Raw genomic sequence first — 25,001 nt, 5'->3', positions numbered from 1 at the left:
TAACTCCTTCACTGCCAGTGTAATTTTTACAGCAACAGTGCATATGTATAGCACTGATTACTGCAGTAATGTCACTGGTAACCCCAAAAGTGTCAAAAATGTCAGTCAAGGGTCCGATCTGTACGCCACAATGTCGCAGTCCCGCAAAAAAAAAAAAAAAAAAAAATCGCAGATCGCCGCCATTACTCGTTAAAAAAAAAAAAATGACAAAAATCTTTCCCTTAGTAAACGCAATAACTTTTGCGCAAACCAATTAAAATACGCTTTTTGCAATTTTTTTTACCAAACATAGGTAGCATAAAACAAATTGGCCTAAGATGTTAAAAAAATTAGATTTTTACATTTTTTTTGGGGGGGGGGGGAATTTCATGTAAAAAAATGTGAAAAATATTGTTATTTTTGCAAAATTTACACTCTTTTTTTGTTTATAGCGCATGATCAAAAAATCGCACAGGTGATTAAATACCACCAAAAGAAAGCTCTCTTTGTGGGAAAAAAAGGACGTCAAATTTGTTTAGGTACAGCGTCGCACGACCGCGCAATTGTCTGTTAAAGTCACGCAGTGCCGAATCGCAAAATAGGCCCTGGTCAGGAAGGGGGTAAAATCTTCCGGGGCTTAAGTGGTTAAATACCATAGGAAAAGATGTTCAGCCAGTTCATGAGAGAAGAAGAGCAGAGAGGGTGTACTAATCTGTTGATACACTTTCATACTGCCAACAGCAGGCTGGTAACACAGCAAGCTACAAAGCTGTGTTAGTACAACCCTGCGCTAGCACTCAGTAACTGTGAACATTGCACGCGGTTGTGGGCATCCCTATTTAGTATACATACCGCCCATTCACCGCAACAGCAGGGATTTGTGCTGCACCGCAATGCCACGGCATATAAAAACATATTCCTGCTGCCTTTGCACCTAAAGGGGAGCTCTGGACAGGTGTGAATGCTAGGCTGCTGCATAATGATGTGTTTTTCAGCACATTGTAGTGCATTTTTTTACCAATTTTTTATGTTTCCTGACAAAAGTTCTGCTGCATAATGATGTGTTTTTCAGCACATTGTAGTGCATTTTTATACTCATTTTTTGTGTTTGCCTGCCAAAAATGCACAATAAAAACACGTACATGCATTTTTCATACACTCCTACTGAAAGCTATGGAGCCCAAAATGCACCTGCACCTTTCAAAAATCACACTGCACCATGTTGGATTGATGGTAACGGACACTATTGAGAATATTGTCATTTCCTGTGTTGTGCATTTCAGTGCGACGGCAGACAGGATAAATCACTACTGTGAATGGGGCCTTAATGATACTTTAAAACTCAATTTCAGACAGATATGAAAGATAAATATTCAATAAATTCTTCTGGGTTTCCCTGCTGGCGCTCTCCGCTCCTCCTCTCCTGGATGGGCTCCCATACCAAGCCATGTGCTATGGGGGGGCACATGTGCGAGCATGTGCTTGACTATTGCCACACACAGTGTGGCTCGGCTGTGAAAATCCGGATGGATGGACATCCTATTTTCCATCCGTCTGGAGGATCGGATCAGATAGGATTGAATGAAAACGGAAAGGCGTTCCATTCTCATCCGATCTCCCATACAGGTAAGCGGGGCTCTGACAGCTCAGTCTCTGCAAAGTAAGCGTACACTGAGCTGTCATCCGCCTTCTCTGCGGGGATCGGCGGATCGATCCCTGCTGAGCAAAACTGAGTCCGTCGGGCACAACCCCTGTGTGAAAGGGGCCTAATGGGCCATACACACTCAGAGGTGTACCTAGGGTCTTCAGCGCCCTTGGCGAGGAACTGTATCGGCGCCCCCCCCCTCAAAAAAGAGAGAGAGGGGGGGTTTACAGAGAGAGAGGAGAGGGGGGGGCTTACATGAAAGAGAGAGAGGGGGGTTGACAGAGAGAGAGAGGGGGGATGACAGGGAGAGAGGGGGGACAGAGAGAGAGTGGGTGACAGAGAGAGGGGGTGACAGAGAGAGAGGGGGGTGACCAAGAGAGAGGGGGGGTGACCAAGAGAGAGGGAGGGTGACAGAGAGAGAGGGAGGGTGACAGAGAGAGAAGGGGGGACAGCGAGAGAGCGGGTGACAGAGAGAGAGAGAGAGAGGGGGTGACAGAGAGAGGGTAACAGAGAGAGAGAGAGGGGGTGACAGAAAGGGAGAGAGGGGGTGACAGGGAAAGAGAGAGGGGGGTGACAGAGAGAGAGAAAGGGGGTGAGAGAGCAGAGCGAGAGGGGGGTGAGAGAGCAGAGAGAGAGAGGACACAGGGCTCCACACTACCTGGGGGCACCGGCAATGCAGGCTGAGCGGAGTGCGCAAAAGTCACTGCTAACACTGCCAATTTTTTTGCGCCCCCCCCCCAGCCTGCGCCCCTGGCGGGCGCCAATCTAGCCAACCCCTTGGTATGCCCCTGTACACACTATACAATTGTCTTTAGATTTTTTCCTTTAGATTTACCAAAACCATATAATATGAGGTCAAATCTGTACACTTTCAATTTGTATGCAATCAGGCAGGCCCCTGCACTACATAGTTGAAGATAAATCTAAAGGAAATCTACCAACAAAAGTTGTATAGTGTATATCCAGGTTTAGGCTTTGACAATAAAATCTAAAAGCAGATTGCTTACTATGCACAGCTAAACCAGATTCTGTATGCACCAATTTTAGTAAGGCCTGCTTCACACCTATGCTTTTTTCAGTGTTTTTTTTTTAATTTTGCAGAAACGCACTACAGTCCATTTAACCTGGATTCCTATCGGTCACATTAACATTTGTGCGTTTTCCACCAGTGCGTTTTTTCTGGAAAGGTTCAGGAACTTTTTTTCCCGCAGCAAACACCAAACACATCGGAAACCGCATATAAAACTTGTCCTTGCACACAGTGGTGTTTAGCTCTGTAATTTAGAGCCAAATTCACAAATGTAAAAAAAATCCTGCTTTGGAGAGGAGTATTGTGGCATACTTTGAACGTAAACATATTCAGATGGATTAAGAATTACATGCTTAAAGATGCTGTACAGACGAATGTGTTTTTTTTTTTTTACTACTATGTGTTTAAATGTGCATAGTTTATGCGTCGTTGCATGCATTTTTTACATTGGATGTTTCTACCAGATTCTGATAGTACGATCCAGTGTATATATGAGTATTTTAATTGTAATTAAAAATACTGTGCATGAGCCCATCCTGTCCAGTCAGCAGGCTTGAGGCAAGTTGGTGACCAAGCTGTATTTCTTAAACGCAATGGAGAAAAGTAAGGTCAATGACATAGCTTTGCTAATTAGGACTTTAGCAGTTTTTCTTGAGTAAAGCATTAAGATTTCAAGAATATGGCTTATATGTTCTTTTTCTTTTGACTGGGAAAATTATTACTTGCAAGCATTGCGGCCTTGCTTAGCCACATTCATAAAATGTAGGTAAAATCTTCTCTGTGCCCCAGCAATGAGCTAAGATTTGAATGTCACACTGAAGCAGGATTTGGAGCTCAGCTTCAGGAAAACAGCTAAACACTGAGATCAGATACATTACAGCTGTTTTACTTGCCAAATGATTTATATTTTCCATTCTGTTCTGGGATTTACACAGCTCTGGCACACAGCAGGAACCTGATTTTTGTCTTGTGCAACTACAAACCTTCAGCAGCACACTGGTGAGCTCATCTCTGTCTCCCTGCTCTCTCTTCCTATCAGCATGTTCCTTGAGTATGGCAGCCCAACTCTCTGGATCCTTGTGCTGCTTCTCTCTCTCCCATTTTGAGTTCTGCTGCACAGAGAAGCTGGAAGAGGCTGGTACAAAGTCAAATTCGGGTACCAATTCTAAATGCATTTAAACCGGACCTCCACTAAGCTTTCATTCATGTCATATAATCCTAGCTCCCCCCCCCCTCCCTTTAGCACATTTGGAAGCTTTTTTTTTTTGGTAGCAAGTACCGTTTCCATCAGGTACTTGCTCCCACTTCCTCATTCCTCGCTTAGAGGAGGATGAAATTGCACAGGACCTGTCCTCTCACTTCCCTGCCTGCAGCCTCCTGGGATACGTGTGATGCATCTCAGGAGGCTTTGATTCTCCACCATTCGGTGCATCTTGAGCATGTGCAGTAGGGGACGGCTGTAACTGATCAGGAAGTCACAGCCTGCTGCTGAATCCAAGATGGCGGTACTGGAACAAAGACAGCGGTGAAGACTGGTTTGTAGGAAGGCAGTGCTGGCCTTCTTGGACTGGTTAGTACATGTTTTATAAAAGTCAGCAGCTATAGTACTTGTATCTACTGACCTTTACTTTATTAGAACCTGGTTGAAGTCCCTCTTGATATAATAATGAACACAGGGCTCCATCACTTTGTGTGTTTTACATCTGCCTGGGGTTCAGCTATAAAGTATTCTTTTTATATATTTATTTATAGGTCAATACAAAATTGTCCACTATAACACTTTAGTCCTTGGCTACAGTAATTAAGGCTTATAAATCTGAATCGGACCTCAACATGGAGGTTGAGATCCCCTATGAGTGATTCCCAGGCTTGAAGATGCCTTCTTGGCCCCGTGGAGTCAGCGCTTTCCCAGTGTGAAAAGGGCACCTCAGGAGGAGGAGGCATTTTTAAATGATTCAGTGTGCTGCGCTTTAACAGATTGCCCGGAGAAATACTCAGTTCCCGAAGGAGAGAGGCAGAGTGCAATTTCTGCTCTACAATGAGCTAATCTGCATATCTACAGCAGTTTATTTCCCAGATATCTCTGAGCCTGCCTCTCCCTGTAGGATATAGATGGCTGTGTCCTGTTTCTCAATATTTATTCTCCAATTTACCAGGACATATGAAGTAACAAACCTTACTATATTAGAAAATGTCCAAATGCCTAGAGAACATAATGCGTGTGGTATTATAAGGATGCCAACGTAGAGGGTTAATTACATTGATATATGCAATCTATCTGATGGTAATGAATCTGATATAACAGAAATGCAATGTACTTCCTGGATGAAGCTACTTGGAGAACTACATGTTCTTTCGCTGCATAAGGAAGACCTCAGATTCCTCCTATTATAGCCAAAAATACATGGACACCTCTCCAGAGTATTGAGTTCAGATCTTTTCGGTGAAAGGTACTGTTAATGCTACAGTATACAAAGACATGTTATACCAGTGTTTCTCAACCAGGGCCGCCTGGGTTCCCCTAGCATGCTGCGAGCATGGGACCCTTGATTGGAATCATGAGTTAACCTGGTGCAGGTGGGACGGCTGTCAGCATCATTACAACTAAAGATGCTCCAGGGGCAGGGCACTTTCAATTTTTTTTTTTTTCTTTAAAGCTTAATTGAACAATCTGAAGTTAGAAGCCGATTGGACTCATGTATAGGGGACGGTGGACCTCTATTGTATAAGGAGCTCTGATATGATGGGGGGCTTTTGATGTAAAGGGAGGGCTCTGACATGACGGGGGACCTCTGACAAGAAAGGGGCCTCTGATGGTATGGAAGACATCTGACATGATGGGAACCTCTAATGTGATGGGGAGGGGGGGGGGGCTCTTATGTAAAGGGGGTGGAGCAAAGTGATTTTATTTACCAAGGTCCTGGGATGGGATGTCCCACAAGCTAATATAGGTGTAGTGATTAGGTTTCCACAAAAGTCCAGTCACTGTGTCTGTGCTGACCTCTCTATGAATTGATATATTTACAGAATTATTATGGGGATTTGGGAATTCTTATTTTAAAACTTTAATTTACTGAGTTGTGATACTGTATTTCGATTGCTGTATTATTTATACAGATTTAAGATCCTCACTCTAGCATTTTACTACAAACACCTGGCCTCCTTGATCAACAACTTTGGAGATAAAATTTGAGCCAAGTCATGGTAAGGGGACCATACCCACAGAGCAGAGGCTCTAGGGTTTTTAGGACTTCCAGGGACACCAGAGGGATTAGGATCTCTGCACTCCACAAGGGGGAATGACGTTTGCTGCAGAAAAACAGCCAGGTTGGGACCCTCAAGCACACCAGTGCAGGTTACTGCTAACCAAAAACTGTAAAGATAAGGGGTCATTGGGATGTGCAGGAGCTGGAGGGTAAGCATTGGGATCATGGGAACAATAAAAAAATTATCACTGAAATTCAGGATTCATTGGCAAACAAAGGATGAAGTCCTCTACAGCGGTGAGGTTCAAGATTCACAAAATTGATTGGTGCACAAAGGCAGCAGGCTGACAAGGAGAATGCAAGGCACACAAGAGCAGTAAAGTAAGAATTCAGGGTGCACAGGTGCGAGAGTCCCAGCAGCTTAGACAAGCACACTGGTGAAAGTGACTGTAGCTCTCTTGGAGTAATTAGTAAATATACATGTTGGAATGAATGGAGTCTCTCAGAGTGAACAGGAGTACAGGCACACAAGGAGTCTCTTGGGATAAACATAGCTGTATGAGGTGAAGATTTGCCGACTTTCAGCATCCAATCTTGTGCATGCAAAAATGCTAATTTTTTATTTTCCTTGCACATGATTGGTTATTCTTTGCAAAATAAAATGCCACAACATTCATCAAAATAGGAACAGAGTGGCGCCAGACTCAGTGCAGTATTAAAACAAACAATTTAATAAAATTGTTGGCTTGAATAGTTAGGACTAGTTCGGGCAATCTAGTGACACAGCCAGAGCTTGAGGCTGCTACAATACCCAGGCGGCTCGGAGAGGCCTGGAAACTGACGAGTCCTAACTATTAAAGCCTGTTTTACTCATCAATCTTGTGAGTTGCCACTTGTTTTAATTTTATTAAATTGTTTGTTTTAATACAGCACTGAGTCTGGCGCCCCTCTGTTCCTATTTCCACAACACAGAGTTACTTGCTTCAATCGGTGCTGACGCCAGGTGCTGGTTGATTACTTTTCATCTCATGGACTTCCACAATGGACTTTTCTATTTTATCATGATGCTTTGCTAATTTTATGTTTGTTATACATCCCTCTACATACATCAGGGGCGTAACTACAGGGGTTGCAGGGGTTGCAATTGCAACCGGGCCCAATGCTCCAGGGGGCCCTGTACACCTGGATAGGAGGGGCGGTGGGGGCAGCATGAAATCACTGTCCTCCTTTCTCCTCCTGTAGCTGCAGGAGGAAAATGGAGGAGATTGGTTCCTCTGTATGCTGCCCCCACCACTCCTCCTATCCAGTTCACTTGTGTTCTGCTGTCTCTGGGCCCCTGCATGCTCGCCTGGTCTCCCCGCCCCCCCCCCCAATGTGCTCCCCCCCCCCCACTATGCTCCCTCTTCTCTCCTGCCGGCAGCTGCAGGGAATGTGTCACAATGAAGAACCAGGAAGGGGTCGGTAAATATGTAATTTACCAGCTCCTTCCTCTTCTGAATATACAGAGTCATAGTCAATGACATTGTAAAAAAATAAAATAAAATGATAAAAAATAATACAATTAAAGTACCAAAAAAATAAAAACTACTGACAGCAGTGAGTGAACTTCCAGGATCGCAAAGGTCACACTTGCAACTGGGAACTGGCATTCCACCACTGTGGGAGGCCCCAAGATGGCAGGAAGGAGGCCCACTGCAGGAGTTGTGAAAGGGTCCCTCTGCGGGACCGTAATAAAGGGCACCGCAAGGAGAGTAAAGGGCCCCAGCATCAGTGGGAAAAGCCCTATGCTTGGAGGGAAGGTCCCCGGCCAGGGGTCCAGGGGGCCCTTCATGGTTTCTTGCACCGGGGCCCTGAAGGTTCTAGTTACACCTCTGACATACATACATATCTTTCATTATGACACAACATTCATCAAGCCCTGGGGTAAACCCCCTTGTAAAATGCAATTTCCTTTGCAAAGTGAACAACCTGTTTGCCTAAAACAACCCTTAGGAGTACAGAGCAGTCCAGAAGAGACACAGGAAATAGTAATGCTGGTAGAAACAGAGCAGGTTAAAGGGACATTTGGGAAGTTACATACCAGCTTCTGGAATGGAGACACATGGGGTCTGGCAGCTAGTGTATGGACACATTGCTGAAATGCCAAGCAACAGGTTCACTAGCCCTTTAAGACAGAGGTTGAGTATGGACTGGCTGCAGGGTTTGCTTTCCGTGATTGACTAGAAGCTTGTACCAATGAAAAAGCCCAGAGCTGGATCAAGTCACAGGAAAGTGTGATAAGCCATGTGGGGATTGCCATGCTTTAAAAAAGGCCTGGATTCTTTCCTAAATGTACATTGTACAATATGGCTACAATATATTGTACAACATGTACATAATAACTGGATACTAACATTTATAGGTAAAGTTGATCAAGGGAATATCCGATTGCCTTTTGGGGGATCAGGAAGGATACCCAACTGGAGCAAATTGGATCATGCTTTGCTGGGGTTTTTTTGCCTTCCTCTGAGTCAACTGTGGGTATAGGATTGTGTATATAGGATTGTATTTTTTCCCCCTTTGAACTAGATGGACTTGTGTCTTTTTTCGACCAAACTATGTAACTGTGTATACCGTTAGTCAGACCTGGGTTGTAGACTTTCATGCCGCATTCACTCTTGTGCAAACTTGTTGTTAGTAAGTGGTACAGCCAGGGCCGGTGCTAGACTATTTTGCGCTCTAGGCAGGACCAGCCACTTGCACCCCCCCAACGGAAAAAAAAAACTGTACACATTGCCCCCCCTTTCTGCACATAATGCCACCCCTTAACCTATATCCCCCTTCCTATACACACTCCCCCCCTTTAACGCTACACCCCCCTTCCTGCACATACTGCCCCCCTTTAACCCTAAATCCCATTTAACTCTACACCCCCCTTCCTATTTACACTGCCACCATTTAACCCTACACCCCCCTTCCTGTACACACTGCCCCCCTCTCTAGAGGTGACATCCGTCGGGGATGAGGAGGTGACAGGAGAGGATAGTGGCACTGGCCATGGCTGCACCCTAGGTGGCAGTGCGCCCTAGGCGGCTGCCTAGTTCGCCTAGTGGTAGCACCGGCCCTGGGTACAGCAGCTTGTAGTGCATGTGCATTGCCATTTATTTTCACTGACACCCCAACATGCATTCACAGACAAACACAAATCAATGCAGAGGTCATCATTCCTTAGTAAGTTACTAAGAAAAAATAAGTGTATATCAGGTGTTCTGATTTTTCACTGGTTATCAGTCAGTAAGCAAGGATAACGATAACAGCTATGGACTTAGTACCTTCAAAAACAAATCATCAATGGCACTTGCAATTATTTCTATCCTCAGATGTTTAATAACTGATGAGAATATGCAATTATGACTCCCTTATATTGACCCAGTCACTAGAGAGTTGATGCTAAAATAAAAAAAAATGCAATATACGTACCTTTTGGGTGACCTGTGTCTTCAAACTCTGCCACTGTGCTGTTCTCAGCTGCTGCAAGCATTCAACAATGTCAGGTGTGTGAATACCAGCTCCCCCCACCAGTTTGACTGTCACTACAAGATTTAGAAGCTGGTGGGAAAAACCACAGCATGCAGTGGGAGGGTTTATATATTGGTCAGGCAACTCAATGACACCTTTGCTGCCATAGTGCTATGTGCTGGAAGTTCAGTGAGCCCCTGTACCTTTAAGGAGGGGTGGGCTCCTTCCAGGCTCACCTACCCTCTGCTTATCTTTTCAAATTCATGTTCTTCCATTGTGGAGACTCTCAGAAGTTAGAGTTAGGACTGCAGAAAATGGGGTACCTTGAAGGTGCCTTTAGCTTACACATGTATTTGCAAATATATGCAGACTAAACCCCTCCTGTTTTTAATGCATATTGTTAGACAGGTCAGTTTGGTTGGTCGCAGGCTGGTTGGTAAGCGGAGCTTGGAAATTTATTTGGTTTTGATTGACATACAGGATCTCACAAAAGTGAGTACACCCCACATGTTTTTGTAAATATTTTATTATATCTTTTCATGTGACAACACTGAAGAAATGACACTTTGCTACAATGTTAAGTAATGAGTGTACAGCTTGTATAACAGTGTAAATTTGCTGTCCCCTTAAAATAACTCAACACACAGCCATTAATGTCTAAACTGCTGGCAACAAAAGTGAGTACACCCCTAAGTGTAAAAGTCCAAATTGGGCCCAATTTTCCATTCCCCCCGTGTCATGTTACTGGTTAGTGTTACAAGGTCTCAGATGTGAATGGGGAGCAGGTGTGTTAAACTTGGTGTTATCGCTCTCACTCTCTCATACTGGTCACTGGAAGTTCAACATGGCACCTCATGGCAAAGAACTCTCTGAGGATCTGAAAAAAAGAGCTATTGCTCTACATAAAGATGGCCTAGACTATAAGAAGATTGCCATGACCGTGAAACTGAGCTGCAGCTTGGTGGCCAAAACCATACAGCGGTTTACCAGGGCAGGTTCCACTCAGAACAGGCTTCGCCATGGTTGACCAAGGAACTTGAGTGCATGTGCTCAGTGTCATATCCAGAGGTTGTCTTTGGGAAATAGCCATATAAATGCTACCAGCATTGCAGCAGAGGTTGAAGGGGTGGGGGGTGTCAGCCTGTCAGTGCTCAGACCATACGCCGCACCCTGCATCAAATTTGTCTGCATAGTTGTCGTCCCAAAAGGAAGCCTCTTCTAAAGATGATGCACAAGAAAGCCCGCAAACAGTTTGCTGAAGACAAGAAGACTAAGGACATGGATTACTGGAACCATGTCCTGTGGTCTGATGAGACCAAAATAAACTTATTTGGTCCAGATGGTGTCGAGCATGTGTTGCGGCAACCAGGTGAGGAGTACAAAGACAAGTGTGTCTTGCCCACAGTCAAGCATGGTGGTGGGAGTGTCATGGTCTGAGGCTGCATGAGTGCTGCCGACACTGGGGAGCTACAGTTCATTGAGGAAACCATGAATGCTAACATGTACTGTGACATACTAAAGCAGAGGATGAGCCCCTCCCTTTGGAGATTGAGCCACAGGGCAGTATTCCAACATGATAATGACTCCAAACACAGCTCCAAGATGACCACTGCCTTGCCAAAGAAGCTGTGGGTAAGGGTGATGGACTGGCAAAGCATGTTTCCAGACCTAAACCCTATTGAGCATCTGTGGGTCCTAGATTGAGTTCCCATCAAAGATTCTGTCTCTGGGGACTTTGCATGCTCTATTCTTATTTGTATGGGATTTGTCCCAATGCTACAGATAAATCCAAAACAGATAGGTAGGCAGGCTATGATTCCTATGTGGTACTTGCACTAATGTTACTGTGGAAGTAACATGTCAGTAAAGGACTGCGTTATATTTTGCAACTATCAACTTTTATCAACTTTCAATGGAAGACTGGGAAAAACCACTAAAATGTCTAATCCCAAACACACCTGCTCATAGCTATATCGTAATTTAAAACTGATGCATGCAAATAACAACATTACTTAGCAGACAGAAGCCACCAGTTGAGCAGATCATCATGGGAGACAGAGTCTGGGGACAACTGCTGAGAAGCAACTATGGCGGATCCTGAACTATTCTTTTCTGCCAACGTATATTTTAACCTTGATCCTTCAATTCAGCCATAAGACCTCATTTGTCCAATAACTGTCTCTAATTCGAGACAATGTTATTTTTCACCTATTTTCCCTGTGGCCGCATGAATACATGAACAGGATGCCTTTTGATCGGCCGGCGGTTGCTGCGTATTACAGATGCATGGCAGAGGATTGCCATCCTCAGAAGACCACATCCCAAGAAATGCTTGGTTTGGCATTTCATTGCTTGCTGTCTGTTTTTTTTGCTGTATAAATGTTGCAGCTCTTACTAAAGGGCTCAAGACAGAATACATTTACATATAAATATCACAGACCTGCTTTAGCTACAAAAATTAACAGAGCCAAAAATAGAGGCACAGATTTCAATCTCCCTGTGTGTTTTCACCGATTCCCCAGCAGTAACACCAAGGGAAGGTGACAATAGAGAGAGACACGTGCTTTTATCAAAGGGTCTGTGATATATTTTATAAAGATTTTCAGGAAAGGTTTGAAGTGCAGCTGTAGTCTTTAATAGAAATGACAAGCAGTAAAGGAAAGGGATTGGAAAGGTCAGCATTGCTTTTGTTTTCAGTTATGAAAGGTCTAGGGTATTTCAGAAAAGAGATGGTAAAGGCGCACTACAGTGAAAATTGCAAATTTAAGAAAACCTGTGCCGAGAAAACCTAGAGCAGTGGTTGTTAACCTTTTTTGAGTCAAGGACCGCTTTAAAGATCTGATGAAAGCTATAGATTCCCACAAGGATACAGATTTAGATTGTAAACATGGGCCAAAAGACGCTTAGCGGTCAGCATTATAAGCAGTGGCAGGGTGCGTTTTCTTTCATTTCTTTCAATTGGAAAGCATTGATTTGGGACAAGGGGGAGGGTATAGTGAATGTAAATATTTTTTTTTTCAATGTGAACCTCATGGATCCCCTAAAACCCATCCATGGACCCAGGTAAAAACCCTTGACATAGAGGCTGCCATTCTAATCTTTGGCTTCTGAAGATGCTAGTTGCTTGACTGTAAAGATGAACCATGGTCTTCAATTCTTACTGAGTCAATGACCTGGAACACTACGTTCACATGTGGGCGCAGCGGATCAGGGGCAGAATCACTGCGATTCTGCCCGCGATCTGGAAATCATTGCAAATCGCAATCGCGGGACGCCTGTGCGATGCCCGTGATTTGCAATGCCACCCAAAACGCTGTGCGATGTTGCCGCAATCTCCGCCTGCCAAAATGCGGTAACATCGCGCAAACAGAATCACGGGATGCATGACACCCAAAAAAGGTACAAGAGCTTCATTTGTGCATCACGCATCCTGCGATTCTGTTTGCGCGATGTTACCGCGATTTGGCAGGCGGAAATCACAGCAACATCGCACAGCATTTGGAATGCCATTGCAAATCACGGGCATCGCACAGGCATCCATCTTCACCTGGTCTTCCTTACGGGCTTGCGGCCTCCTGTCCTATAAATGGACAAGCCATGGTGACGTCACTCCAGGGCATGCACGTGGGAGACGTTGATCACAGCACAGGGCTTTGAAGGAAAGATCTCCTAAACGGTGCACATTTAGCAAATATTTACTGTACCTATAGATAAGCCTAATTATGGGCCTAACTATGGAAAGAAAAAATCAACCAAGGGAGTTTATTCCCACTTTAAGTACCCCCATTTGAATGAGGTCTAAGAGGACACCACTGACATTATTCTAAAGTCTATAACTGTAACTGATAAAGTAGAGTCATCCTTCTGGATGTTCTGTGTGGAAGGACTGTGTAAAACTCAAAAATGTACACAAATACAAATACTTTGGCCGGTAGAAAGCTCCTATGTATTTATTTCATCTGTGTATTTGGGGTTTGTCTTGAGTTCAGCTTTAAGCTGCCCCTTTTCCATTTTTCTCATTAAAGTTATTCTAAAGGCTTAAAAAAAAGAAGTTGAGGTTTTGTTTTTTTGTCATACTTACCTAGGTGGATGCAGCATTGGTCCAATGCTGCATCTGTCCCCCCGCCGGCTCTATGGCTGAGAACCGAGCAATGCCCCCCACAGTGCTCACTGGAGTGCAGGGCTGTGGAGGAGCTGGGAGTGTTGTAATCCATAGGATAAGCACAGCCAAACAAGCTTTGGCTGTACTTCTCCTTTAAGGTTTTTTTTGTTACCTAATGCATTCTATTAAAGGTGAAGTTAACCTTTTGTAATATGTTACATCTGTATTCAGGGAGTAACATGAAACATGTTACTGTTGCACCAGCTCCGCACCCCTCCAATCCCCAGTTGTGACATGAGCGGGGGATCTTCTCCCCGCACCAGGGTCGCATTTTTTTTTTAAAAAAAAAGCACGGCCGTGCGGGGCTCTGTCCACAAAATTCATTCACAGAGTTCTGTGAATGGGAGAACTACAAGTACCCACAACTTTTGCGGCTGTTGGCTTGTAGCTCTCAAACTTACAGAGTACTATTGAGTGCTCTAGGTAGTTCACTGATGCTTCCTGTCAGTGTGTAACTGCCTTCCCATATGACGCTCGAGCAGACAGCTTTCAGTGACAGTCTGCAAGAGTCCTGCATTGCACCCACTACTGATGATTGTGGGCGCAATGCTTTGCAGGCTTTGCGAGCGCCCAGTCTCGATTCAGCGCTGTGTCTAAGAGCAGCGTCTTTCTCCGGTCTCTCTTTCTTTACAGGACAGAAAGACAGCAGCGGGAGCCTGTCCATCAAATTATGTCATAAGGAAGCAGGGGGTGGAGCTGAGTCATGCTGTCCATGTCTATAGACGCAGGCAGCGTGGCTCGGGATCAAGCACCCATGAGTGCCTCTATATGAAGCGGCTTCATATGGGGGCACTCACCAAAAAAGGGCAGCGGCAACAAGGGACCCTAGAGGAGGAGGATCAGGGCTGCTCTGAGCATATCTTTTACATGATGGGCACTCGCCAAAAAGGAGGAGCAGCAGCTAGGGACCCTAGAGGAGGAGGATCAGGGCTGCTCTGAGCATATCTTTTACATGATGGGCACTTGCCAAAAAGGAGGAGCAGCAGCTAGGGACCCATATCTTTTACACACAGTGGGTAAGTATTATTAGTTTAGTAGTTTATTATTTAAAAAATAATTAAGCTTCAGAATCACTTTAAGCTTTTCCAATTTTGAATATGGTCTCTCTAAAGAGATTAGCCTGTGGAAGAATTAGGTGAGACTCAACTGATGTTCTGGAATTCCAGCAACTAATGGCTTTAATGCTTTATAAAACAATAACCTGGAACAAGTACATATGAAAATCAAATGTTCTGAGTCTGACTTTACCCTGACTTTTAAATCTGATTACTTGTTCCAAATCAGTGACAGTCAAAAAAGCACTAAAACCAAAACAGCTACCAGAATTCTTTCTGTGTAACGCACCATGTCACAGGCATTTGTGATACCCACACCAGTCAACTTTGCAAAACATGCTAAAAGCCCATTTAAAGGCTTTTTACTTCAAGAAACTGAAGATTTTGCGAAAGGTTACAATCCATCAACTGTTCTCGGTGGTATTTTTCTTTTGGTCTATGTTGAACTCACATTATGGTGTTATATATATAATGAATGCAATGAAATATACAATGAATGGGCCCCTATGACTACATGAATAGTCATTTGACTAATATAACATAACCTCTGACTAATGTACTGTCAGTCATGCAGTCTGGGACGTCATCAGGTACTCAAATCTGTTAATCTCTACGTCACCTAGTCCCATCAAGGTTACATGGGTGATTTCAATTGCTTGTGAGCAAGAGATTTATCTCCTTGTTGACAACTACTTCAATTGCAATGCATTGATTTCTGCTGAGGTAGTTCAGAAACAGAAGTTAAATCTCTTGCTATCAAGTGACAAAAATTGGATTTTAGATTTATCGTAAAATCCATTTCTCTGATGTTCATCGAAGGAAACACAGCTCCTGCTCTTCTTAACCATTGGGTTATACTGCCCCCTACAGTAGTAGGACACTAGGCAGAAAAAAAATAGTCAGGAGGTATATTCCCTCTCTGCTATATGTACTCAGTTTTGGTACAAGCAGTGTCATAAGAATTACAACTCCCCAGAGGGGTGGGTGCTGTGTCCATCAATGAACATCAGAGAAATGGATTTTATGGTAAGTCAAAAATCCCATTTTCTCTTTCGTTCATTGACAGACACAGCTCCTGATCTTCTTAACCATTGGGACATCCCTAAGCAGTGTCAAACATGAGGGGTGGGTACAGCAAAAAAAATTCCCAAGGCTAAACCGTATCCAACCAGGCAGTCAACCAAAAAACAACCTGAGCCCACCTGAAAACTTTACACCCCCAAAGAGGTAACAGGCCCTCTAAACAGCAGCCTGCAAAACCTTGTGTCCAAAAGAGGCATCCGCAGATGCCAACACATCCACTTTATAGAATTTTGTGACAGTGTGCTACTGACGACTGATGACAGAAGGCCCAGAAAGCACAGAGCACCTGGGTAGAGTGTGTCTTGACAGAGAAAGGAGGAAGCTTACCCTTAATGGAATAGGCCTGAGTCACTGTCTGTCTGATCCATCTGGAAATGGTCGCAGACGGAGCGGACAGTCCGTTCCGGGGCCCATCCATGAGCACAAATTGGGAGTCTGACTTCCTAAAAGACTCAGTAGCTGCCAGGTACACCTGGATTGCCTGAAACACATCCAGGGCATGCAACACCACTTTTCTCTAGGATATTTCGACCAGGGACACAGGGAAGGCAACACAATATCTTCATTCAAATGGAACTCAGAGACAACCTTTGGAAGGAACGACGGACAGGGGCGAAGAACCACCTTATCGCTGTGGACCATCAAGTAAGGTGAACGGCAAGATAACGCCGCCAAATCTGACACCCTGCGCGCAGAGGTGATTGCCACCAAAAAGGCCTTCTTCTGGGACAGCGTAAGCAGGGAAATCTCCCAAAGTTTTTTTTAAAGGGAAGCTTCTGGAGAACGGAGAGCACCAAGTTGAAATCCCAAGGCAGTACTGGAGACCGCACTGGAGGAGCCAAGTTTCAAACCCCCTGAAGAAAGGTACGCACCAGGGAATGTGTGGCCGAAGGTCATTAAAAGAAGAACGCCAAGGCTGACACCTGGCCCTTGATGGTACTCAAAGCCAATTTCTGCTCAACCCCCCGTTGAAGGAAGGTCAAGACCCGAACCACCGAGAAAGAGCGAGGGTGAACCCCAAGAGACTCGCACAACGAATTGTATGTTTTCCATGTACGATGGTAGATCTTCATAGAGGTACACTTCCTAGCTTTCAACAGTGTTGGAATCACTAACTCAGACAAACCTCAATCCTTCAGCACCTGGCTTTCAACAGCCAAGCCATCAAAGCCAGCGACTGTAAAGCAGGATGGAAGATCGGCCCTTGGGACAGCAGATTCTCTCTGAGAGGCAGTCTCCAAGGAAAGTCAGTGACCAGCTACACCAGGTCAGCATACCAAGACCGACGAGGCCAATCCAGAGCTACTAAAAATGACATCCCTTCTGCCTTGATCCTGTGCAAGAGTCTCTCAGGAGAAGGAGAGGAGGGAAGGCGTAAATTAGATGATACTGGCCCCTGGGGCCACCAGCATGTCTGTGGCGTCCGCCAGAGGATCCTGTGACCATGCCACAAACTTCTGCACCTTTCTGTTGAGCTGAGACGCCAACAGATCCACATGGGGGTGCCCTACTGGAGACACAACTGATGAAACACATCCGGATGAAGGAATCACTCCCCTTGGTCCAACGTCTGCCGACTGAGATAGTCCTCCTGCCAATTTTCCAGCCCTGGAATGTGTACTGTGGAGAGGGCCAGAACGAAGTGTTCTGCCCACCGTAGAATGCCGGCTTGTGCCCCCCTGGTGATTGACATAATCCACGGACGTGGCATTGTCTGCTTGAATTCGCACTGGACACCCCTGAAGATGATCTGTCCAGTGATCCAGGCACAGCCTGATTGCTCGGAGTTCCAAGACATTTACCAGTAGTTTAGACTCTTCCAGGATCCAGACACCCTGAGCGGAGCTCCGGCCCAAGACACATCCCACCCAGACAGACTGACATCTGTGGTGACCACTGTCCAATACAAGGGGAGAAAGGATTTGCCCTGTCGAAGAGCTGAAGCCACCAGATCAGGGACCCTTTTGTGTCTCGGCTCAGCCGGATCTGAAGATCTCCCTTTGCAGGGACCTCCTATGGAACTGTGCAAATGGGACCGCCTTGAAGGTAGAAACCATCAGGCCCAGCACTCGCATGCTAGAACCGAGTCCAGAGTCAGACCTATATAGTCCAGCTTTGTGGAAGGAACCAGAGCAGACTTCTGATAATTTAGAAGCCAGTCGAACTTCCTCCGAGTCCATATAGTGATTTCCACGTTATCCACCAGAGCAGCAGATGACTCTGCACGCAGAAGAAGGTCATCCAGGTAGCCCAATACTGCGATCCCCTGCTGAAGTATTAATGCCAGCACCGGGGCAACACCTTTGTGAAGACCGAGGGGCGGAGGCGAGACCAAAAGGATAATGCTCCTCTCCTACAGCAAAGCGCTGGTGACCGACACATAAGCGTCCTTGATGTCGATAGAGGCAAGGAAATCCCCCTGATGCAGGGATGCCACAACCGTGCAAAAAGGCTCCATTCTGAACTTCTGTACCCGCACAAAGCAGTTCAGTGCCTTGAGGTCTAGGATTGGATGCACCTTGCCCTTTTTCCTGGGGACTGTAAACAGGTTTGAATAAAACCCCTGAAAACGTTCCGAAGTCAAAACCGGGACAATCATCCCTTGAAATACCAGGTCTTGCACCATCCCAAAGAGAGCCTGTAAGTAGTCCGGGTAAAGTGCAAAACACTGCTAAGCTACAACCCCCACCGCGCTGACCGCTGACCAAAGGTCCCAGCAAGGAACTAGGTCCTTACTTCTGATTAGGCAGGAAAAAAAAACTGAGTACCTATAGCAGAGAAGGCATGTATACCTCTTGGGACTGCCCATAGGCATAGTCAAGTCTTTTTTTTCTGCCTAGTGTCCTACTCCTGTAGGGGGCAGTATAACCCAATGGTTAAGATGATCAGAAACTTTGTCCGTCAATGAACAAAAGAGAAAAATATCCATGTAGCCTTAGCTTATGGCTAAGTTAGAACAACTTCTATACCTAATACATCATTGACAGTGGCAGACTGAGATAGAGGGTGCAGGGTTCCATACATCTCTGCTGCTACTCTCCCAACAGAGGCCAAATGATACACATCAGCTGGTCTGTGCTAGCTGAAGATAAGACAATGGGAAGTGTATTGACTTGCTAAGATGCCCTTTACAAGTGAGTAGCCATTATCTTTAGTTTTTAAATAAAAAATAAAACACTTATTTAAAATCTGACAAGTGTATACCAAGCCCATGGCTATTGACCAGGGAGACAGCATACATTTGAGCATGTCATGAAGATTTAGCAAGGGGTTAGGAGGTGCAGGTTTGTGTATCACAATAACTAGAGCATCAAAGCTCCCATCTGTCCCTCATTTAAAAAGGATTGTCCCTCATTTGGAACCAAATCCCTCTGTTCCTCTTCCCTACTCAATCGTCCCTCTTTTTGGTGTGTTGTACTGTATAGGTAGGCAGGTGTAGTTTCTCATAGAGATCAAATTTGAGGCCACACAAGAAAACATTCTGTAAAAGTCCACAATTACACCTGAAGGTCTGTGCATACCTGACGTGCCTGTGCTGCTGTCTCTTTGCATCCTCTCCCAAACGGTTCAAAGATGGCGAGCGGCTCCGGGGGACCTGGGAATAGCTCCCAATAGTTTTTACAGTGCCATTTGGATTATTCTGCATCTGTTGCAGCAACTGTGGTGAGAGGCTGCGGTGTAAAGAAGATGAGGCAGCAGACCACTCAGGAACGTTGTTGACGTTGAGGTTGTTGTCGCTGTTGGAGCGGAGAAGGACTCTTGGTGCTGCCAAAGTGCTCTGTGGCCCCCTCCTCCGGTGTGAGTAGCTGGGCGCTTCCCTGAACGGCACTGAAAGACAAAAATGAAATTCAATGAGACAAACAAAAATTATGAAAATCGGAACTAAAGAAAAAAAATTTTCTATGAAGTTTGGATAGAGTCAAGTTTTTTGTTTTCTATTTGGACTATGTCACTGCTAAGGAGATTTTTCCTCAGTTCCTTTATTGTCATTATTATGAGCAGAATCTCCAGTAGGAACAAAGACTGCAATTAAAGCACTGAGTAGATCGGTCGCGAACCTCCTCTTTTCGGGTCCCCCACCGGCGCTCCTGGCTCTTCCCCTCCGTCCAGTCGCCCATGGGAAGCTGCTTCCTATGGGGGCACTCGTGCATGCTTGCACCCGAGCCCTGCTGCTGCGTCCATTGACACAGACAGCGGGCCATGCCCCCTCGTCACTGGCTTTGATTGATAGCACTGGGAGCCAGTGGCTACCGGTGCCCCAGCAAAGCCAGTGAGACCCGAAAGTAAGGGAAGAGAAGAGCTGCAGGCATGCATGGCACTGGATCGAATGAGGGCTCAGGTAAGTAAAAGGGGGAGTGAGGGGGGATGCTAACACCTAAATATTTTTTACCTTAATGCAAGGAATACATTAAGGTAAAACATTTTTAGGCTTTACAACCACTTTAAGCGTGTACTACATATGTCAACTTTTCAAAAGAAAAAAATAAATGCACATATTTTAGTGCATTTATTTTTATTTTTTTCAGAGGAGCCTGCCGAGCATTGCATCTGCAATTCGTAGATCGTGGGGGCACTGTCAAGCTCCTGCAGCATGTCTTTCAGCTTTGTGCCCGTACCTCCATACAGGCCTCCATACAAAGCTAAAGGAAGTGTGAATGAACCACAAAGGCATTCATCAGCACTCCTGCTGGCAGTGTTGGGCAGTAGCTGAACAATTTTTCAAGTTACACCCTAAATATGGGTGTAACATGTTACACGTCAAATAGGGGTGTAACATGCTCCAAAAACAGTGAACATATCCTTTAACAAAAAAAGAAAAATCTGCTTATACAAGAATTAAATTACTGCATACAAAATGGCAGACTTATTGAAGTGGTTCTAAAGGCAGAAGTTTTTTTCTTATCTAAATGCATTATGCATTTAGATAAAAAAAATCTTCTGTGTGCAGCAGGCCCCCCTAATACTTATCTGAGCCCCATCTAGATCCAGCGATGTTGCACGAGAGCCTTCTGTCGGGAACTCTCCTGATTGGCTGAGACACAGCAGCAGGCACCATTGGCTCTCGCTGTTGTCAATCAAAGTCAGTGAGCCAGTGAGGAGAGAGAGGGGCGGAGCCAAGCAGCGGCTCCATGTCTGAATGGACACACAGAGCAGTGGCTTAGTTCGGGTGCCTACACAGCAAGCTACTTACTGTGGGGGCACTCTGCATGAGGGAGGGGCCAGGAGAGTCAGCGAGGGACCAGAGAAGAGGAGGACAGGGGCTGCTCTGTGCAAAACCATTACACAGAGCAAGTAAGTCTAATATGTTTGTTATGAAGAGTTCAAGAGTTTTCAGGGAAGGGTGTGGTAATGCTATAGTATACAGCACTAATACATTGTGAGCTTCCACCCTTGTGGGGAAGTTTGGAGAAGACATTTCTCTGTTCCCCACTCTTGTTCCAACATGCCTGCACCCCATGCACAAAGCCAGCTACATAGAGAATTGGTTTAACATGTTTAATGTGATGAAAGTCACAAGGCTACATAGAACCCTGACACCAACCCTATCAATAATCTCTGAACGATGGAGTCTACTGAACTGGAATGGCAACAGCCAACCGGATATTTTTATTCAAAATTAGTACCTAACATTACAAATGACCTTTTGGGTGAATGGGCACAAATTCCCACAAATAAACTTCTATATCTTGTGAAAAGCCTTCCCAGAATAGGGTAGACTGATATAGCTGCAAAGAAAGTGCCATAATAATATTATCAGTGAATTTGAAATGGTATGTCAAGTGTGATGGTCAGGTGTTCCAAACTTATGGCCATATAGTGTATACATATTGTGAAGGATTAGCTCAGCAGTGAGGTTGTGTGCGATTCACCACTTTAAACAGGTACCAAAAAAAAAAGTTCTGGGTGTAACACACATGTAATTTATTTACAAATACTATATGCAGTACACTATGTACAGGAGCATTAACAGAAAAAAAAAACTTGCCGACTTACTGATATACAGGGTCTCTGCCTTACAGACCTGGAACAACCAATAGCTACCCAGGTGCCTAACTCTTTGCAAATAAATTCTTTCCACACAGGCTGTGTCTCACTGATTATGGGCTGTACTGTACCATACAGGTACTCCAGAGCTCCCCAGTCTGACATACACAGAAATGATTCCAGGGTGGAGCAAAATCCCTGAGCAGGCTGGGAGCCTATACAGAGCCCTAAATAACCAGATCTGTTGCAGTTATGCCTCGTACACACGCAACGATTATCGGCCGACCGATCGGCCGTCTTTTGTCCAGTGTTGTTGTGTTGGTTGAAATGTGCTCTAGACTGCACACAAATTTTCTCGGCCAACAAAAACCAACTTCAAAAGTGATGTCATGTGCTGGTTTACTTTCCGTGTGTTTTTTCTTCTCTGAGCATGCCCAGTCTTGCTCATCAGATTTTTGTCTGCCGAAATCTGTACTGACTGACGGAAAATCGGCCGTTCTGTTGCCAACAAAAATGTTATAGCCTGCACACCAGATTTTGTTCAGCCGAAAAGTCGGAGTCGGTTGTCGAAAGCATCATACTAACAAGCCGAAAATCGGCTGATCGGACGTTGGCCGAAAATTCACGGCCAACTATTGATGCGTGTGTACGAGGCATTAGGCTCCTTACCTAATCAGCCAGATCAGACAACCTCAGCTCTGGACATCTAGGACAGACGTATAACTCCCATCCTGAATACAACCAAAAGTTTGTATTGGCCTTTTATTATAATATATATATATATATATATATATATATATATATATATACACACACATAGACACACATGCAACTGTATTATATATCTACACACATTTATTTATTCTTTTCACCAGACCTGCATCCCTTACTCGGACTCCATATTGATTTTTCCAAAACAACAGGTGTACTCCAATGGGTACTTCTCACATATAGCCTACATAATTTCAGAGCTTGTTTTGAAGCAAAAAACTGGGTATTCCTTCATCTTTCATTTAGTGAAAACAGATTTCTTTTTTGTTCTAAGATGTACAATACAATCTCCAAAAGCCAGGGAGAGTATTGATGCACACAAACATGCTAAACATTACAAGCCATGCCAGATCGGAAAGAGCTGCCAAGTGTTTCTGTGACTGATAAACACACTGGAGATGGGGTGGAGAGAGGACGAGATCTGGAGACCAGTTATCAGTAGCACCAAGTTATGTATAGAATTACACACACTGCCTCTGCGTACAGCTTGCCATTGACAGCTCAGTATGGGTGGCACTCATTACAAATATACAGATGTGCCATATAGTATCCTTCTGATTATTAAACAGAACAAACCCCCCTTCCCCCGTTTTTATGGCAGAGCAGGTCCTATGGGACTTTCATAGATAAAAGATATAGAAATAGTGTTCACTAGGAATTTGTCATCAATGAGGATAAGCAGTACTGTTTTACAATCTCCATAAATGTTCAGTCTGTGAATCAGCAAGGCAATTTACAAGCTTACCTGTGTACAGTAAATACGAAGTAAACAATCATATTATAACCTAAATAAAGCATGTGGTTGAGTATGCATTCTATTGCTAAAGGCATCCATGTACAACACCACCAATCTTGGAACCTGCATTAAAGAGACCGTGCTCTTACTTTCATCACTCAGAAGCTGGAGTCAATGAAAGGCATACGTACAGCAAAATACATGGTAATCCTGCTAGAAATCCAATTAGCTCCTAGCTTTCTGTTGTTACATCACAATGCAGCCTCTGTTTTGTTGAAATACCAATCGTCAGTCTTACAGGAGTTCTCCCTGGCTGGACTGCAGAATTCCCGTTATCCTTGCTCCTCTCTACTTAAATACATTGATTTTTTTTTACCAGCAAAACAATGCAACAGCCTTGGAGGTGCCCACAAACTGTTTGTTGGGTTGGGTAAAGGGACACTTTGGAGATGTAGTATAGTAGGACCTACCATAGGGCATAGGGCATCCTGCTGTTCCCTCCTCCTAGAAGCTGCCCCTGTAAGAATTCCATAAGCCTAGGGATAATGCCAGGGAGTAAAAAAAATAGTTTCTTGCTATAAGAACATGGTAAAAGAAAAACACGATGTGGGGACATGTTCTAGATTAGTCTTTTCCAAACAGGGTGCCTTCCAGTATCTTCAGGGGCTCCTTGGCAAATTGCCTAAAAATTGCCCAGAAATTGTATACAAGCCAGCTGGTGGAACAGGTCTGCCTTGTATTTACCCAAAGCCACAGGTTTTTATTGTACACCATTATGACCTTCTAGCACCCTAACAACCAATGGTGTCATCAGTTAAAAAGGAGGCTATCGGTCACCTGCACAGCATTCTTGTTTGTCCCTCCCCTGATCCACTCCATTAGCACTGCAGTCACATTAGCTAAGTGATCAAGAGAAACCAAGGAAGATGAGAAACACTGGAATAATAGGCAGCACCAGTGTGCAAAGGAATAAACCACTTCTAATGTTGGGTATCCGGCGTTTTTGTAGCTGTTGCTGCATTATGTAAAATTATTACAATTATCTTTTTATATATCAGAATGGGGTGCCTCAAGACTGTTCATAATTTTAAAGGGTGCCTTAAGGCTGTCCATAATTTAAAAGGGTGCATTGATTGAAAAAAGGTTGAGAAACACTGCTCTAGATGAACCAGCCTAAAAGTTGAATTTATATTCTGACATTTCGAAGACCTTTGCAATTATACCTTTCTTTTTTGCCTTATGTCACCTGAGAGTTGCATTGGAATCCTCAACATACAACCACTTGCAATTTCTTGTCTTGTGACTGATGAAGATGTCTGTAGATGTCTTCAAATGCAGAAGTAGTTACCGTATATAAAAAAAAAACATCTGCTGAATCCACTGCTTCTGATATGCTAGCTGCTGGCACATAGACGTGTTCCTTACAATGTTATACTAATGCACACGCAGCTTCATGTATGAAAATGTATGACCCAACACATACTTGCACGATGCTGCTGCACAGTGAGCTCTATCAATCAAGGTAAGGAAGGAGGAGGTGGCACGTACCTATATTTTTCTTATGGAAGTATTGCTGATCGCTAACACCAATGATCACCGCTGTAGAGCAAGAATGAGAGGTGAAACGGATCTTCAGAGACTAGGTTCTATGCAATTGCATTGCCTTGCTCATGGTGTTCCCTAAGTGAGGGTTCAGCCAGCTCTAGCAGAGCCATGTCAAAGCTGGATGGTATGGGTGTTGAATCAGAAGTATGCTCCATCCACAGAGCCCAAATGCTAGCAAAGCTAGCAAAGTGTTCAAATACCACCCAGTCCTCAGCCTCCTTTATCTCCTGTACCTTCCATACCCAT

The 25,001-nt window shown here is 44.5% G+C and overlaps 1 protein-coding gene across 4 annotated transcripts in view; it reads right to left on the bottom strand.

The window, feature by feature from the left end:
• The window catches only part of SHANK2 (SH3 and multiple ankyrin repeat domains 2), a 976,209-nt gene that overhangs the window by 463,840 nt on the left and 487,368 nt on the right, over positions 1-25,001 (bottom strand). For all 4 annotated transcript variants that reach the window (XM_082271109.1, XM_082271110.1, XM_082271111.1 and 1 more), the window contains exon 11: positions 19,180-19,486. In XM_082271109.1, coding sequence (XP_082127235.1) covers positions 19,180-19,486 — 307 coding nt within the window. The remainder of the gene's footprint in view (positions 1-19,179; positions 19,487-25,001) is intronic.

The sequence above is a fragment of the Pelophylax lessonae genome (genome assembly GCF_965119305.1).
Source record: "Pelophylax lessonae genome assembly, chromosome: 10".
In the NCBI taxonomy this organism is placed as follows: Eukaryota; Metazoa; Chordata; class Amphibia; order Anura; family Ranidae; genus Pelophylax; species Pelophylax lessonae.
Note: the sequence above shows the minus strand (reverse complement) of the source record. Positions and strands in the feature narration are given on the sequence as shown.